The sequence below is a fragment of the Delphinapterus leucas genome, chromosome X, assembly GCF_059928025.1.
Source record: "Delphinapterus leucas isolate spDelLeu-1000000601 "Yukka" chromosome X, BTC_Dleu_Yukka2, whole genome shotgun sequence".
Classification (NCBI taxonomy): domain Eukaryota; kingdom Metazoa; phylum Chordata; class Mammalia; order Artiodactyla; family Monodontidae; genus Delphinapterus; species Delphinapterus leucas.
Window position 1 is genome coordinate 68,588,671 of NC_143150.1, and position 15,692 is coordinate 68,604,362.

The 15,692-nt window shown below is 47.4% G+C and overlaps 1 protein-coding gene across 2 annotated transcripts in view; it reads right to left on the reverse strand.

The window, feature by feature from the left end:
* Positions 1–1,427: 1,427 nt before the first annotated feature.
* The window catches only part of SLC16A2 (solute carrier family 16 member 2), a 117,041-nt gene continuing 102,776 nt past the window's right edge, over positions 1,428–15,692 (reverse strand). Inside the window, exons 2-6 of one of the 2 annotated variants that reach the window (XM_022580879.2) lie at positions 13,215–13,359; positions 9,534–9,984; positions 8,074–8,217; positions 4,015–4,243; positions 1,428–2,409 (exon numbers count right to left, since the gene is read on the reverse strand). In XM_022580879.2, the coding sequence (XP_022436587.1) occupies positions 2,189–2,409; positions 4,015–4,243; positions 8,074–8,217; positions 9,534–9,984; positions 13,215–13,359 (1,190 nt within the window). In that variant the 3' untranslated portion in view covers positions 1,428–2,188. The remainder of the gene's footprint in view (positions 2,410–4,014; positions 4,244–8,073; positions 8,218–9,533; positions 9,985–13,214; positions 13,360–15,692) is intronic. The other variant, XM_022580880.2, reaches the window with a different exon arrangement.

Genomic DNA, 15,692 nt, shown 5'->3' on the forward strand with positions numbered 1-15,692 from the left:
AACGTTCTCTCCAAAAGTGCACAAGCACGCACATGCACGTGTACATGTGTGGAAGAAGTAAACTGACACCTTGCCACGTTATGTGACACCTGATAGGGCAGATTTGGGACCTGTGAATGTCTTTCCTTCATCTGGAGAGAAGTGGGTAGCACCCTGATTCTTAAGAGCTATCCATACCATAAGCAACAAAGGAGGCCCTGCAGAACTGCCCTCAGGTGACTTGGTGGGAGTGGGCAGGGAGCAATGGAAGCAGGGGCTTTGTTGCTCCAACATTTTCAATGGCCTCTTCTGGGACTTAAAGAGCTCCTGGGGCCCAGCTCCTCCTGTTCCACTGCTGTTTGGGATAACAGGATCATAATTAGGCAGGCCCCTTCCTATTCACAGAGCCAAGAACCAGTGGGTTTTCCTTTGGGGAATTGATAAGAGCTGGACTGGGACCAAGGGAGGGGGCTTCAGACTTTGGCCTTGAATGAATCCATCAGAGGCCAACCATGCCCCAGCTGCCTGTTCGTAACGGAAAAACTCATGGGTGGGGACCACTGTCTTCTTTGGAGCTCCTCAGGGGCGATCTCATCCTCCTGGCCCTGGGATGGCCCTGGCTCGGGGTGGCAAGTCACTGTTAGCTCTAGGTGACAGCCAGGGATGCCTGGTAAGAAGATGATGAAAGGTTAGGGTAATAGGAACACAGCAGAAAAAGACACAGAATAGGGAGAAATACAAAGAGGCTGAGTGAGAGAGGCTGAGCTCCTAATAAGGTGAGTTGTGATGGCCGGACATGGCGTGGCTGGAAATGATCTTCAGCAAGAGTGCTTCCCAGAGCTTAGGCATAGGGAAACATCTGGTACCTACTTCAGAGGGATGAAGATGGTCCAGAGTCTACCCTTCCTGGCACCTTTAATGCCCACTAAGTAGAGTGGTCCAGGATGCCCAGCATGGGGGACACATTAGGTAATAAAGCCTAGGATGGTTTCCTCTTCCTAGAAGTTTTCCAACCCTATGTGCAGCTGCTGCCTCTACCTTTGGGGGATCCAGGTTGGGAATGGGATTTTCCCTCAAACAGTTCCTTTTCTGGCCTGGCCCAGGTGGAAATGTTGACCCGTCATGAATAATGAGAGATGGAGTTGGTCCTTCCCCAGGTCCATAACTATTGCTCCTCCCCCCACCATGCCATTCCCCCTGTCATCAGTCTTCCTCTGCCTGCTGAGAATGAAAGGAATTTCTTCACATTTTGACAGGTGGATATAAGGATTGGGAGCTGGGACAGCCTGCAGGTTAATGCATTGTCCTGGAAAATCTGTAAAAAATCAGTGAGTGGAATTTAACGGTGTTTAAGGTCCCTTTCCTATGTGATATTCTATTATTCCACTATAGGATTATAGCAGCTTGAGCCAAAAAATGAGATGTGGCTCAGCCTGAGATGAGTGGAATTGATGCTAGTGTTAGGGGCGGGCTGGGCCAAGGTGAGGCTGATTGGCCCAAGCTCTGGGTCCCTCCTTTCTTCAAGCACCCACGAGTCTATATGACAGTCATAAAAAGAAATAGAGGGGGAGAAGAGGCAGTAGAGGAAAAAAAGGAGGAAGGAAAGAAGAAAGCAGACTGTTAACCAACCATATGATGGGGAGACTCTCTGTACACTTGTAAAATGATGTCACCCATACCTCTTGGGAAGCCATAGCCCTCAGAGACTCTGAGGCTAAACAAGGCTCCTCATCTCATTTTACCTCTATGCCCTTTCCCTTGCACCCCCCAATGGTTCCTAAGGACAGATGGCAAGGAACTCCTCAGCACACAGGCTTGGATCTTCCCACCAGGCTCCTGGGGACACAGTAGCACCTTTGGCAGTTGCTTTTAGTGGGTGACTAACAAGCTGGGCCAGGAGTTCCCATCCTCCGCCTCCCCCAAGAGTTAGAAAGTATATGGAGAGGGTCCAAAGGCGAGGGGGTGATCCCAAGCTTTCCTAGATCCTGGGAGGAGAGGACCCTGGCAAGTTTAAAGGCATTCACAGGGAGAATTTGGTTAATGAGTTTGGAACACCTGGAGCTTTGGTTCCAGGGGGATGGTCAGGTGGCTGAAATGCTGCATGTGCAGGTTTGGGAACAAGTGTGCTGGTGGCAAAAATGTAAATGCTGAGCAGGGCAGGGTGAAGGGAAAGGTTTGGGGAGGAGCACACGATGGCAAATATGAGGCATTAGATTGGTTCCTCAGGGGTGGGGGAGCCTGGCAGCAGCTCTCCATTGGGGTCTGGGTCAGGGGTCAACATCTTATCCTTGCTGGAATCCCTTTGCTCTTTCTTGAACATCCTTTGATGCATCAGAGGGACAAACAAGAGGATTACAGCTCCGACGATCGGGGGCACACCGGCAAAGTAGAAGGCCACATGATAGTCCCCAAAACAGTTGCGGAGGAGGCCTAAAAAGTCAACAGAGACAAGTCAAGCCCAGCTTTGCCCTCTTGTACAAAGGTGCTCTCTGCCTCTTCTAGGGGCCATCACAATGCCTATCCAGAGACTCTTGGCCTGTACTGCCTTGACCCGAGAGCCCCCTCAGTTTAAACACTCCTAGATGGAAGAAACAAAACCTCTATTACAAAGACAGGCTGCTCCTCTCTGAGGCACTGGGGTTGCAGGCTCTTGAGGTTATGAAAGAAGCAAATGAAGCTTCTCAATTTCTCCATTTCTGACTTTTATGAAGCTACAGCTAACTTCTAGTCACTCCAAGGTATGGAGTTAGGAGGGAAGCTACTCTAAAAGAACTCCACAGAAGATGACCAAGACTTGTTTCGGTTCACAGTGATATACACTTCCACCCCCAGCTTGGGCTAGAGTGTTCTTGTGGAACAATTCAGCCAAGTTCCTATTTTCCCTTTCTTTGAAGTGCCCATATGCCCTAAGAGGAGGCTGTATGTGTATCCTTCCTTCTAGTTACAGATATGGTTGTCCCCTCTGGGTTCCTCTAGGTTGCCAATACGGTAAATGTATTTGGCATGGGATACAGGGCCTTCCCTGCTCACCTCCAGAAGCTAATGTGGGACACCTCATAGGGAGGATGAGCCCAGAAACACTACCGAAGAAAGGCAAGTAGGCCCTGAGGCTGCTTAGGAGGTAAGCAAAATGGAGAGAGATATGGATTCTGGGATCCACCTTTGGGATCAGGAGTTGGGTAGAGGCTCCCCTCCCCCAGTGGACAGTGTGGCTGTTGAACAAGGGCCTGAGTAGAAGGTTTTGTCACTGTAACACAGCATGACCACTGCCCTCACAACACCTTGCACAGAATTGGTATTCAAGGAATGCTTGTTGAGCTAGCCCAGTTGGCCAGCCTAGGAGACTCTAGCCCATGAATCAATATTTGCAATAAATCCTAAAGAAAGGAAATGATGTTCTCTTCTTATTAGTTTTCCTTGTTTCCTAAGTTCTCTGGGGTACCAACAATGTCCTTCTTGGAAGTGGACAGAGAAATTGGGAGTGCTGAAAGATAGCAAGCCAACACTTTGCCTGTTGCCTGCAGGAAGTGAGCCTCATTGGTCCAGTCCTGGGTTGTGTTCTTAATCAAATCTTTTCTACAGGCTCAGTTCAGAAGCTGGTAGAGGAGGAGGGGGTATCTCTAAGTCTTAATAAAACCAGGGCCCACTTTCTCTTCTCTTCCTGCTCAACTACCTTCCAAATAATTACTTGCCTGTAAAGAGAGAGAGAGAAGATTCTGGATCAATAGAATGGTCAGGAAGGCCAAACCCATTTCTCTCTCTACTGTCCCAGAATCAGCCATGCTGTCTACAATAAAACCCCACAGCAACAGATATACAGCCATGAAAAGCCCATCCCCCCCAAATGAATCCATGCACATATACTGTCCTTAGTCTCTTTCACCAGTGGTGGTAAGGGGTTTCATGCACTCTGACGAGGCTGCTTAAATAGGAAAGAAGGAGAAAAGGGACTTTAAGCAGAGGTGCTTAGGAGATCTAGGTCCCAAGGAAGACAGGACTCCCCCACTCATGCCCTCCCTGCAATATCAACCTCACCTGCAATGGGGGGTCCGGCAATCATCGGCAGGGCCATCATGCCCAGGAGGTAGCCAATGGCCTGTGAGGCCTGCATTGGGCCCACCAGCTCAAATGCGATGGGGGCCATGATGGTGATGAAGAAGCCATCACACAGGCCCAAGAAGAGGCAGACAACGATGAGGCCCCCGAAGCCCCGGCAGAGGGGAATCATCATGGACATCAGGCCCAGGAGCAGGAAGGAGATGACCTAAAGGAGCAACAGCCTGAGGTCATGTTGTGCTTGCCTGCCAAGACCACATAGTAAATCACATCTCCTTTCTCAGGGCCTCGTTTCTACGTCTGTAAAATGGGGCAAGGGGATATCAACAGAGAGCCCAGTGGACTAGTTACTTAGGCCCCTTCTAAGTCCTGCTTAGAAGGACTTAGGATTTAAAGATTTTAAGAGAGCCCCTATTTAACTTTGATTCTGTCAAGACTTTTAAAAGAGGAGGCATTGCTCCTGTCCTCAAGAAGTTGTCTTTTAATTGGATTCTGAGATAAAGGGAATTGCTGTTGCTGCTTTCTGATCCTGTGTTTGTCTGCCCCAGGCAACAGGGTCTGGGATCAGACCATGCTGGTATTTTCAGATCCATGTTAGATATGGGAAGAGGAAGGGGAGGAAGTGAGGATGACTTGAATAATTGAATAATGATTAGATGGGAGCATGAATGGAAGGCACAGCTTCCTGAAATGAGGAGGGAGCCAGTCCCCATTTTTGTGGGAGACTGATTTTAGAAAACACCTTGGTGTGAAGGAGGCCATTGGGAGGTTCACCCAGGTTCCTTAGGCTTTAGGACATGGGACACACCACCCATCTCAGACACTCAGACATTATGGCTCTGGGGGCTTCTGGGCTTGTCTGGGCACCCTGCGAAGGCAACAAAGGGGGCTCTAAGGAGAACCAAGACACTAGGAAGAGGTCTAGGGTGCCTGAAGCCAGTCCAGGGGGCACTGACTAGCCACTGGGCTTTCTTTGGGCTGAGCAAAATGACTCTGAAGTAAAGAAGCTGCCTATCCAGAGGCTGGTTTTTCCCTCTCAATAGAGATAAGGGCCACTGGACACACAGCTGGCCTTTTGATGAAAGTCATCTGCAACCTGTGTCCGTGAGCCAGACTGAAGACCTGGGCTCCACCCACTGTAGCCAGCAGAGCCAGGTTGTCCCAGGGTCAGGGCTAAGGCCTGATCTGTTAACCAAGGCCTTGACAGGATCCAGGATTTTCTAATAGTTCACACAAGCAGGCTGACTTATCCAGGAAGCGTAAGTCACCACATCACCACATGGAAGGCAGGTAGGAGGGTCAAGGCTGTTTCAAGCACTAAAGATTTTCTGTGTTGTTGCTGCCAATGGGTTTGTTAGGCTAATTGGTTGGATTTTGCAGAGGATAAGAAATGTCCTGGTCATGCCATCTGAGGAAATCTCTTTGTTGAGGGACTTTTGAACTTTGCCTAAGATGTTTTGGGATAGCTAGGCAGAATCTAGGAATAAGAACCCAGATATCCCAGTTTCTCCTCTAGGAGATTCATGTACAACTGTAAGATAAAACCAGACCCACTTATCAACCAAGTCATAATGGTATGGCAATTAAGGAGTTAATACCATTATATAATACAAAGGACCCCATTAACTGATTTCAATTGGCTGTAATTACTACCTACTGTATCTAGCTGCCTCTTAATATCCTCCACAAGGCCTTGCCAAGGTTCAGAAATTAAAAATCCCTCTTGGAACTGAGAATCGGGCCTCAAGAACTGGCCCAAAGTGAGGTTGTCCTGCAGGTTGTCACCACTTCCTTACCAACAGACTGTCCAGGGCCTTGATACCAGACACATGTGCCTGTCTTTGTCAGTAGTAGGAACCACAAAGTCTAGTGGATGGCTCTTCAGAACCTGAAGCTGCGTATACTCCTTTTCTCTCCCAGACCAGTACTCCTGCATCTGACCCAGGGAGAAAGGGAGGCAAATTCTTGTGATGGAGTATCTTGAGTAGCTCAAGAGAGAGAAGTTCATTCATTGTTTTGTGCTTTCAGCCTGAGACACTTACCAGCACAATGAGTTTGAACAAATCACTTTCCCTCTCTGGGCCTCAGTTCCTCAGTTTGTAAAATGGAGAATTTGGACTACAAGTTGATGAAGATATGTTTCAGCTAAAAAGTTCCAAGATTATTTTATATTATTCTAAGTGGTAAAACTGGGTCAAGTAAGAGTGGAAAAGGGGAGAGATTGTTGGGTGGGTAGGGGAAATGTTCAGCAGAAGCACTGGGCCATAAGCCTAGTTCTTCTTCTGACTAGCTAATGCCTCTGCCTCTCTTGGAACTCCCTCTGCACAATACAAAGCAAAAACTGCTTGGGCCCTACCTTTCTCCTAGGGACTACAGTGAGAAATGAGCTATATGGCTAGGCAAGGGCTTCTGCCTTTCCTCAAGATAAAGCCCTGGCCCAATACTAGCTTACCCTGATCTCCAGCACTCTTTGGCATCTTGGAGTTGCTGATATTGACAGGGAAGACCCACAGGGGTGCCATGTGGAAGAGGCTGGGAAAGCCACACACAGTCCTATGCAAAAAGCCACCCAGGTAAGGTCTTGCTGATATTGGCACAGGAATTTAAAATTTTATAATTGGTTTATCTCAATCACAGCCTTTTGGTTTGACCTTGGTCTAGTCACTTATGTCTGGGACTTGGTTCTGCCATCCATCACTTAGTGTAAAGTGGAATATGAGAAGAGTGCTACATAGGAGTTCAGCTCTGCCATGACTGTCTGAGTCTTTCCCTCAGTTTCTCCATCAGTGGAGATGGAGATGGACTGGATGGACTGGATGGACCATAATGGCACCCTGAGCTCTGACAAAGCAGATTCACTAGCTCTTGCAAATCTAACACAAAGTTAAACACAACAGGAAACCTTAATCATATCCTCATCCAAGACATACGAGGGTATTTAGGAAAACACTTGGGGCTATCAGAAGACAGAGAAATCCCTGCTGTGTGTATAGTCAGGGCCCCTTGGAAGTTCTTTTAGGACTTCTCCAGGATAGTCAGAACTCAACAACATTCCTGATGGACTGTGACCCACATGTTTTCTGGGGCTGCTGTTATCCCTTCACAGTGTTCCACACTTGGGCACCTTCTGGTAAACCCAACTGCTGTAGCAAAAAGCATGAGCCAGGTCAGAAAGACAATATTGTTGCCCAGTAGACAAAGACAGACAGCTTGAGCAGTAGTCTGTATTCAAGCCAGACCAGAGCCCAGGTCACACAAAAAGTGGCCTCTTGAGCATCCACATGGCTACTGCCCACAATATGAGGCTACCTGTGTCACTGTGAGAAGGATTAAAACTTCGCATGGCTATAACACTTTTTACTTCTCAAAGCCTGGTCACACCTGTATTCCTTTTGATCCTCACCTGCAAGGTGAGATAGGAAAGGCAAGGATTATTCTCATTGCACGAAAGAGGAAAGTGAGGTGTAGAGAGGGCAAGTGAGGTCTGGCCTTTTCTGGCAATTTTTTTGTGTCCGTCAAGAGGATGGCATTTGAGAGCCAGTGTTTGGTGCCAAGTAGCTCTGGAGGTATAAGAAGTGATGGGTCTGGGCCTAGAGGAGAGAGACACTGGGCCACAGAGTACTGCAGATGCTCAAGACCCTCCAAGAGAGTATAAGGTAGCCATGAGTTCAGTCTTCAATGGGGGCAGCATCTAACTCCTGGCTTCAGTTTCCCTCTTTCAGATGGGAGAGCCTTTATTAATAAACATTTTCTTTGAAAGTGTTCTTAGAGGTTCTATTTACACTGACAGCTTTCACTACATCCTCACTCCATATTGATGAAGGAGGCAGAACAAGGATGATGATCTTCACTTGAAAGCAAGGGAAACGGAGGCTTAGAGAAGTTGATTGACTTTCCCATGTCACATAGCAAGCTGGTATCAGAGCTGGGGCCCAGGCCACAGCAGTTATACATCCTATCATTGTATCCCAAAGGCTGGATAACCTAGCATCTGTGGCAGGCTGTTTTCCCCACAGTAGACAGGGTGGTCACACTCACCTGCAAGTAGATCTTCTTAAGTCCAGGAATGGAGTCACTGACACGGCCTGACACAAGGCGCCCAAGGCCTGAGGTAGCTCCAATACACACCAAGAGCACCCAGGTCTGCTTGATTTCCAAGAATTCCTCTTCCACATACTTCATCTGAAAAGCATAGCACCAGGCCCACGGGATAAGAGGAAGAAGAAGAGCTGGATGGTTAATTGTGGGCATACCCAGAATCCTCTACTGCTTACTTCCCTGGACCATGGCAAGAGTTCCTTCTCTTGCAGCTCCCTCCTTTATAGCCTTAGCTCTAGAACAAGCTCTCTGGCTGTTTCTAACAGCTTAAAAGGCTGCATATCCCTTGGCTCTCTGGATTCTGGGTTTCTGAGCAACAGCTGAGGGCAGTGGGTGTCTCTAAGCCCCTTCCAAGCCTTGGCAGGACAGAATACAGCCTTAACAACTGAAAAAAGTCCAAGGGTTCCCCTATTATCTCCTCATTCCCTGACCCAGAACTGACAGCCTAGGGTAACAGCAGGTCACCAAGGGAGAATGATCCACTAACTTCCAGGTAATATTCCAAAAGTGTGCTTTAAGAAACACAAGGTCTGTGGAAGATAACAGTTGGACTACAAGCAACAAATCTTTGGCCATGTAAGTTGGGTGTATGGTGGTTAAACAAAGCTTAATTGATTTCTTTACAGCAGGATTTTTGGTACCTTTAAAAGATTGCTACACATTATGAAGCTAGAGAAATCTAGTATGTGTTATTTCTTAAACAAAATTACTTGACCCCAAAGACTAGCATTCCATAAGACACACTCTTAGAAAACTCTATCATTGAGGGACTTCCCTGGTGGTCAGTGGTTAAGACTCCATGCTCCCAATGCAGGGGCCTGGTGATCCCTGGCTGGGGAACTAAGATCCTACATACCACAACTAAGCCAGCGTGCTGCAACTACTGAGCCCGTATGCTCTAGAGCCTGCATGCTGCAACTAGAGAGCCCAAGCACTGCAACCACTGAGCCAACATGCTGTGACTACTGAGCCCATGTGCTGCAGCTAGAGAAGCCCACACGCCACAACGAAGAGACAAGGCACTGCAACGAAGACCCAGCACTGCCAAATAAATATAAAAAAAAGAAAGAAAGAAAAGAAAACCCTATCATTGGGTCATCTGAGGCAGCCTCCTGTATCCCGGTGATGCTTATCTTCTCCTGAAAATCCATCTAGATTTATCAGTGGGGGAAACCATAGGCATGGGCCTCCCCGTGAGGAACTTCCCCCATTTCCCATTGAGGTCTTCCCTCAGCCCATGCTCTTTCCTACTCTGGGTCTCTCCAACCACTGTTTTGTCTTTCTCCAAAGGTTCCAGGTCTGCCCTTTCAATGTCTTCTGCTCCTACCCTCTGGACTTCAGGCAAGTTAAGGGCAACTTCTTGGGGTCAGGTAGGGTGGACCCACCCTGGTATTCCTCACCAAGTGTACATAGGGAACGAAGTAGCCAAGGGCAGCAGCAGCGATCCCGAAGGCCCAGATGCGGTAGGTACGTTGGCGGAACACTCGCATGTTGAAGTACTTCCTGAGCTGAGCCAGAAAGCGTTGGCACAGGGTGTGGACACCTCTCTTGCTTGGGGTGTCCTGCGAGCTGGGCAGGAGGGGTCGGTAGGTGAGTGAAAGCAGCGTAAGAATAAACATAAAGGTACTCAGCACCTGGAAGGTTTGGGCGAGCTTGATCTTAGCCCCCAGCGTTTTGATGAGGAGGGGGAAGGATATGGAGAAGATGCTACTCCCAGCAGACACCACACCATTGGCCAGACCCAGACGGCGTTGGAAGTAATGGCCCAGGATGACGAGAGATGGCTGAAAGGCGAAGGAACAGCCACAACCAAAGAGAATCCCGTAGGTGAAGTAACGCAGGCTTAGTGAGCTGTGGGAGAGACACCAAGAGCTATCCTCAGAAGCCTGACCAGCAATCCACCTGCCCTTCCCCCCTCACCCTCCTGAGATCTGCATACCCCCACCCTTAACCCATGGCCCCAGTTACTACTGACCCTCAGAATAGACAAGGAATAGGACCTTCTGATCCCCATTTTGTAGATGGGGAGACAGAGGCTCAGAGAAGTAATTTACCCAAGGTAGCATAACTGGGGATCAGCAAAGCTTGGACTTGAATCTAAGTCTGTGTGACTCTAGTTTGAATCATAGTACCCCATCAGAGAGTACTGTTCAAAAGAAAGCCAAAACTAGCCTATGCAAAGTCTGAATGAGGGGCTACAAAGAGTAAGTCAGTGCCTTAGAGAGAATAGTTACACCTACTGCTCACCTAGACACCATGGTTGGGCTGGTAACCAAAGCTTTATCCCAAGTAACAAGAAAGTTCTGCAAGGAGCCAAGATTCTAGAAGGTTGAGGCCCTCCATAGGACTCTTCAGTGTCTTTCTTCATGCTCAGGGCCCTTAATATTTCACAGAATGGTTGATGGTATTCTGAGAGACACCCCCTCTCCAACCATGCCCATGGTCTGGATGTCCCAAGACACTTTACTCCAGGCCCTAGATAATTTCCATGGGGATCCTAAAGTAAGGAGTTTCTATAACTTCCAAAGCCTGGCTCCTGTTGCTGGACATGATATGGACTAGCTTCCCAGAGTAGCTTGGCTGCTTGATGGGAACTGGAAACTCAAAGAAGTTGTGGGCCTGGCCAAGTAAGAGAGGCTCTGGCTTAAAACCCTTAGGCCCTGCTTTGACTATAAACTTCTATAACAGAAGGCAAAGTATCAGAAGGGAAAAGGCCATGGGAAGGTCAGCTTGGCTGGCCATTTGCCCTCAGATGATATTGGCACAAACTAGTGAAAAACTTTGTTTTCTTTTTGATGCCTCCACATATTTTGCAATACTTCTTATCTGACCACGTAATAACCTAATACTTTCCACGGTCGGGCAGTTCCTCTCCATAGATAGATCCAGTCCTCATACTAAAGGACTGGACCTATGCTGCAGAGATGAAGTGGTGCTAGTACTCATGATTCCAAGACAGCTATCATCATCATTTCTTTCTATCTGCTTGCATTCATTGGATATGAGCAAGGGCTTTGGTTTCAAAAGTGTTGCCTCTACTTAGAACACATAGCTAAGCCAAGTGCTCCTCTTCTGTCAGATTCCTTGGGGCTTCCTCCCATTAGAATCTAAGTACCATTTGGGATTGACCTGGGCTGGGGGCCTTGTCTAAGGGAGAGGAGTTATGAAGGTCTGAGGGAGACCCTCAGGGAGGGGGCCAGTGGGAGCAAAGCATGGGATTCAGTTCAGGGAGCTGTGTGGTGGATCTATTTCTAGCTGGGCCCAAAGGCAGGAGGCCCCTGAGCAGGCTTGCCAAGGCCTCCCCACCCCTGCCTGAACTTTGCCCCACCTCACACCATCCAAAGGAACTCAGAGCCCTGATTCAAGCAACAGGAAAGATGACTTGGAGTTCTAGCCACAAGCAGAACCATTTTTCCACTGGATGTGAAGCCATCCAGAAAGTTTCTTGGCTTTGACGATGTTCTTGCAGAAAGGGCAAAGGGGGTGGGGGAGGAGCTTAGGGGCTGGAGAACAGAACGCCTACTCCAATGTGCCTAAAGAAGAATGCCAGGAGAAAGCACATCTGAGCTCCTTCCCCTCCTGTAACTGAGCTCATGTGGATTGGAAGGAAAATGGGATCCGTATGTTGCTAATTTGTTTACACTTTGCTCTGCTTGGCCTTAAAAAACAGGCCTCTGATGTGTAGCTCTGAGACTGGAGCCGCTTCTGAGGCCTAGCTCCTTCCCACAAGGAGCCAGACACGAGCTTGCTGAGGGCAAATGAGGCCGACCACCAGAGGGGTCCTGAAAGGGTGTGGAGCTGCTGCCCTGGGAAGACTGAGCAGATTACAGACAGGATATGGTTTTCCCTGCCTCTGTCCCAGTTGGATGGGACCAAGCCAAGAAACCATTGCAGGCCAGATCCAAGCTGTGTTGGAGGGTGGGCTGGGCAGCCGGAAATGCTCAAGTCATAAAGAAAGCTGGCTCAACCTCACAAGGCCCAGTTGTAGCAGAACACAATTATCATCCTCTGCTGTGAGTGGAACCTTAGGCCTGGAGAGCATAACCATGGTCCTTCTCTGGGGAGCCAAGCTCAGAAAGCAAGTCTCTAATAAGCTAGCCACGTCTCCAGGCTGGCATTCTCCTACACCAGCCCAGGCAGATTGGAAGTAGGAGGTACCATAACTCCCAAAGTGTCTTTGGCAGAAAGTCATTGGAGTTCTTTAGGAATCCCATATTCCTCAGGCTGTGGTGGAGAGTTTTTACTTCTCTCCTCCCCTACAGACATGCTTCTGGAGAGCTGGCAGAAAGAAAGCAGAAAATGAACTTGTAGCCTGCTCCTTGCCTGACACTACCAGTTTCTGCCAGTGGGACCTATGGGACCAGATTTTGAGTTTACCTAGCTTAGGCCTAGTTGGGTAGCTGGGTGCTGGGTCTGTATCTCAGTGAGGGAGGCTGCTAAACATCCCTTCTCACACCCAAGACATGAATCTTTATCTGTTCCAAATCATCCATGCATTGCTATCCAGAAATGGAAAAGGACCAGAAATGCTAAACAGCCTTGGGCTCAGCTGACCTCTTTTTCAGCATAAGATTACCTTAGGAATCCTGTAATGGTAGGTGTTCACATGGGCTTACTCCAGAAGTTCATTTCCAGGAGGGCAGTTGAGGTCATGAGATGTGTGGCATATTGAAGGGAAATAGAATGGCAGAGCTGGAAGACACCTGAAAAGACCTGATCTAATCTCCTCATGTTACAGTATAAAAATTGAGGCCCAAAGAGGGGAATGGTACTCATGAATTGTTCCATTGCCATTCAGTGGCCAAAACTTGACTTGGGCCCAGCAGTATGAATGCCCAAGCTTTGGCTCCTCCCACCACTTTGGAACTCTTGGATCCTCTTTGGGTATATTCCCTACCAATGTGTCCTGGGGACCCTACCAAGATGAGTCCCATTGGACAATAATTCCTGGGAGCAGGGTCTTGAGGACCCTACATGGAAAGGGCCACGGGGGATTCTACAATGAGAAGAGTGTCTAGTTGAGGCCCAGAAAGAAGCCAACCCTCAGCCTTGGGCAAATGGTCGGCAACTCCTAGCCTTACCTGGTGAAGGAGCTGGTATGGAGGCCAATGAAAGCGACGGCAGCCCCTGCAGTTGCTGTGATTCGGCAGCCCAATCGATCAGTGAATATACTCACAATGGGAGAACAGAAGAAGATCATGCCCATTGAGAGGGCTCCTACCCATGCTGCAGAGAAAAGAAGCACAAAGACACCTTAGTTTAATGTGTTACCTGGTGGTGCGGCTGGTATCTCAGATCTTCTCTGGCCTTTCACTGGGGGCATTGTCTTGGTCTGCACTGCCAGCCTGCTAGTCCCTGATGGTCAGTGAGGTTAGGCAATTTTCAAAGTGCCTGTAACAAAGCAATGTGAGAACCAGGAGTCTAGTTCATAAGTATACCCAGAACTTCAAAGCTGGGGCAGGGAGCCTTTAGAGATCAAGTCTGTGATGGAGACTTCTAGCTAGCTACCACACAGCTACACTACATTTCTTAGCCTGTTCAGCTGTTTGGCTTGACCATGTGACTGAATTCTGACCAATAGCATGTGGGCAAAAAGACTAATACCACTTCCAGGCCTGGACCATAAAAAGACTACCATGATGTTTCTGCTTACTTGGGAGCTATAACAGCAGAGTGACCTTGGAAGCCATGTATTAAGACTGGCAGAACTGCCATCAGTTCTCTCTGGGTCTGTGAATGGAGTGAAGTTCCCCCTCTCTCTCCAATCTGGAATCCCTGCCCTGAATGTTACATAAGAAGTAAAGAAATGTCTTGTCCTTTAAGCTACTGAATTTTCTAGGGCTATTTGTTATAGCAGTTAAACAAACAAACTAAAACAAAGAGATTCCTCTACAACCGTTTTACTGATAAAGAAACAGCTCCAGAAATGTGAAGGGACTTGCCAAAGATCACACAGCAAGTTAAGTGGAAGAGCTGGGACTCAAACCTAACTCTCCTTATTTCTAGTCCAATGTTCATTGTATTATATCTCTTACTGGGATGAATGAAGCTTCCCATCATTGGAGGTGTGCAAGCAGAGGTAGACATAAAACAGGAGATTCAAGCACTGTGGTCAGATTTGGACCAGCCAACAATTCAAGCTTCCTTCCAGGGATGCTAAGCCAGATTTATAGCCTTAGGCATTGGGCTACTTGGCTTCAGTGCCAAGGAACATGAGAATTAATTAAGCCTTCAGGAGCTTAGGTAAGACTTCTATTGGTCATTGGAACAGTCCTGTGAAGATGCTAAGACTAAGGAGTAGGGAAGGCCACAGACAAAGGGCTCCTGGAATTGTACAGGGACACAGGGCAGGTTCAGGAGATGCTCAAAGATTTATAAGGACACTATGCAAGAGGGTCATGTAACTCTCATGCTGAAATCCTTCATCAGAGCCAATGTTTGGCAAATCCCTGACTCCAAACTCAAATAAGAAGAGTTTATTCTGTTTATAAAGGCTCTTAAGTGTCTGTAACAATCCTCAACAGGGAGGAAGAAATTTTCCCTTTTCCTTGGATTCTTCCAGCCCATTTCCCCTTGCTCAGCCCTCAGAAAGTAAGCCCAAGCTTTTTTTGTTTGAAGGCTGTATCAAGTTTCATCATGGGCCTCTGTTTTCTAGGCTAAACAATTCTTAGTTTCATTAATATTTCTTCTTAGCTTTAATTTCTAAATCTGTATTACTTTGAGAGCTCTCCTCTTAACACGTTCCTAGTCTTCATCATCATCATCAAAAAGTATTCATTGAGTGTCACCTGAACAGGATGCCAGGCCAGCTTCTGGCTCTCTTCAATTGTGGAGCCCCAAATGGGCCAGAGGAGTGCAGTCTGAGGTTAGACTAGTCCACTGTCTGAGTCTCTTTCCTCAGTGCCTAATAGGTCGCTCAGATCGCCACTGGTAATCTTTGCTTTGCTGTGGGTGCCATCTTGAGTCTTAGCTGGCTGGCTCCAACAGTACTGGCCTGAGACCGCAGGAGACCCTAACTCTCATCACAATTTTACCTTATACCTTTCAATTTCACCTCTTATCAGCTATGGGACCTTGAGCAAATTACACAGCACTTCTCTAATCCTCCGACTTCTCATCTGTAAAATGGGGATTAAAATTCTCCATGTGCCTTCCCCAAAGTTTTTTTTTAATCTAAAGATTATCAGATGTGATCATATGTATGAGAGCTTTATAAATACCAATAGTCACACCGTACATAAAAATTAATACAAATGGATCATAGACTCAAATGTAAAACTTAAAACTTCTAGAAGAAAGTATAGGAGAAAATCTTTTTGAACTTTAGTTAGGCAAAGATTTCATAGATAATTACCAAAAGTGTGATCCATTAAAAACTTGATACATTAGACTTCATCAAAGTGTAAAACTTCTGTTCTTTGAAAAATACTGTTATGAAAATGAAAGGGCAAACCACAGATTGGGAAAAGTATTTACAATACACACATTGATAAAAGACTGGTATCCAGAGTACAAAGTGTGAGTTGACTCTCATAACTCAATAAGACAGCAAACAATCC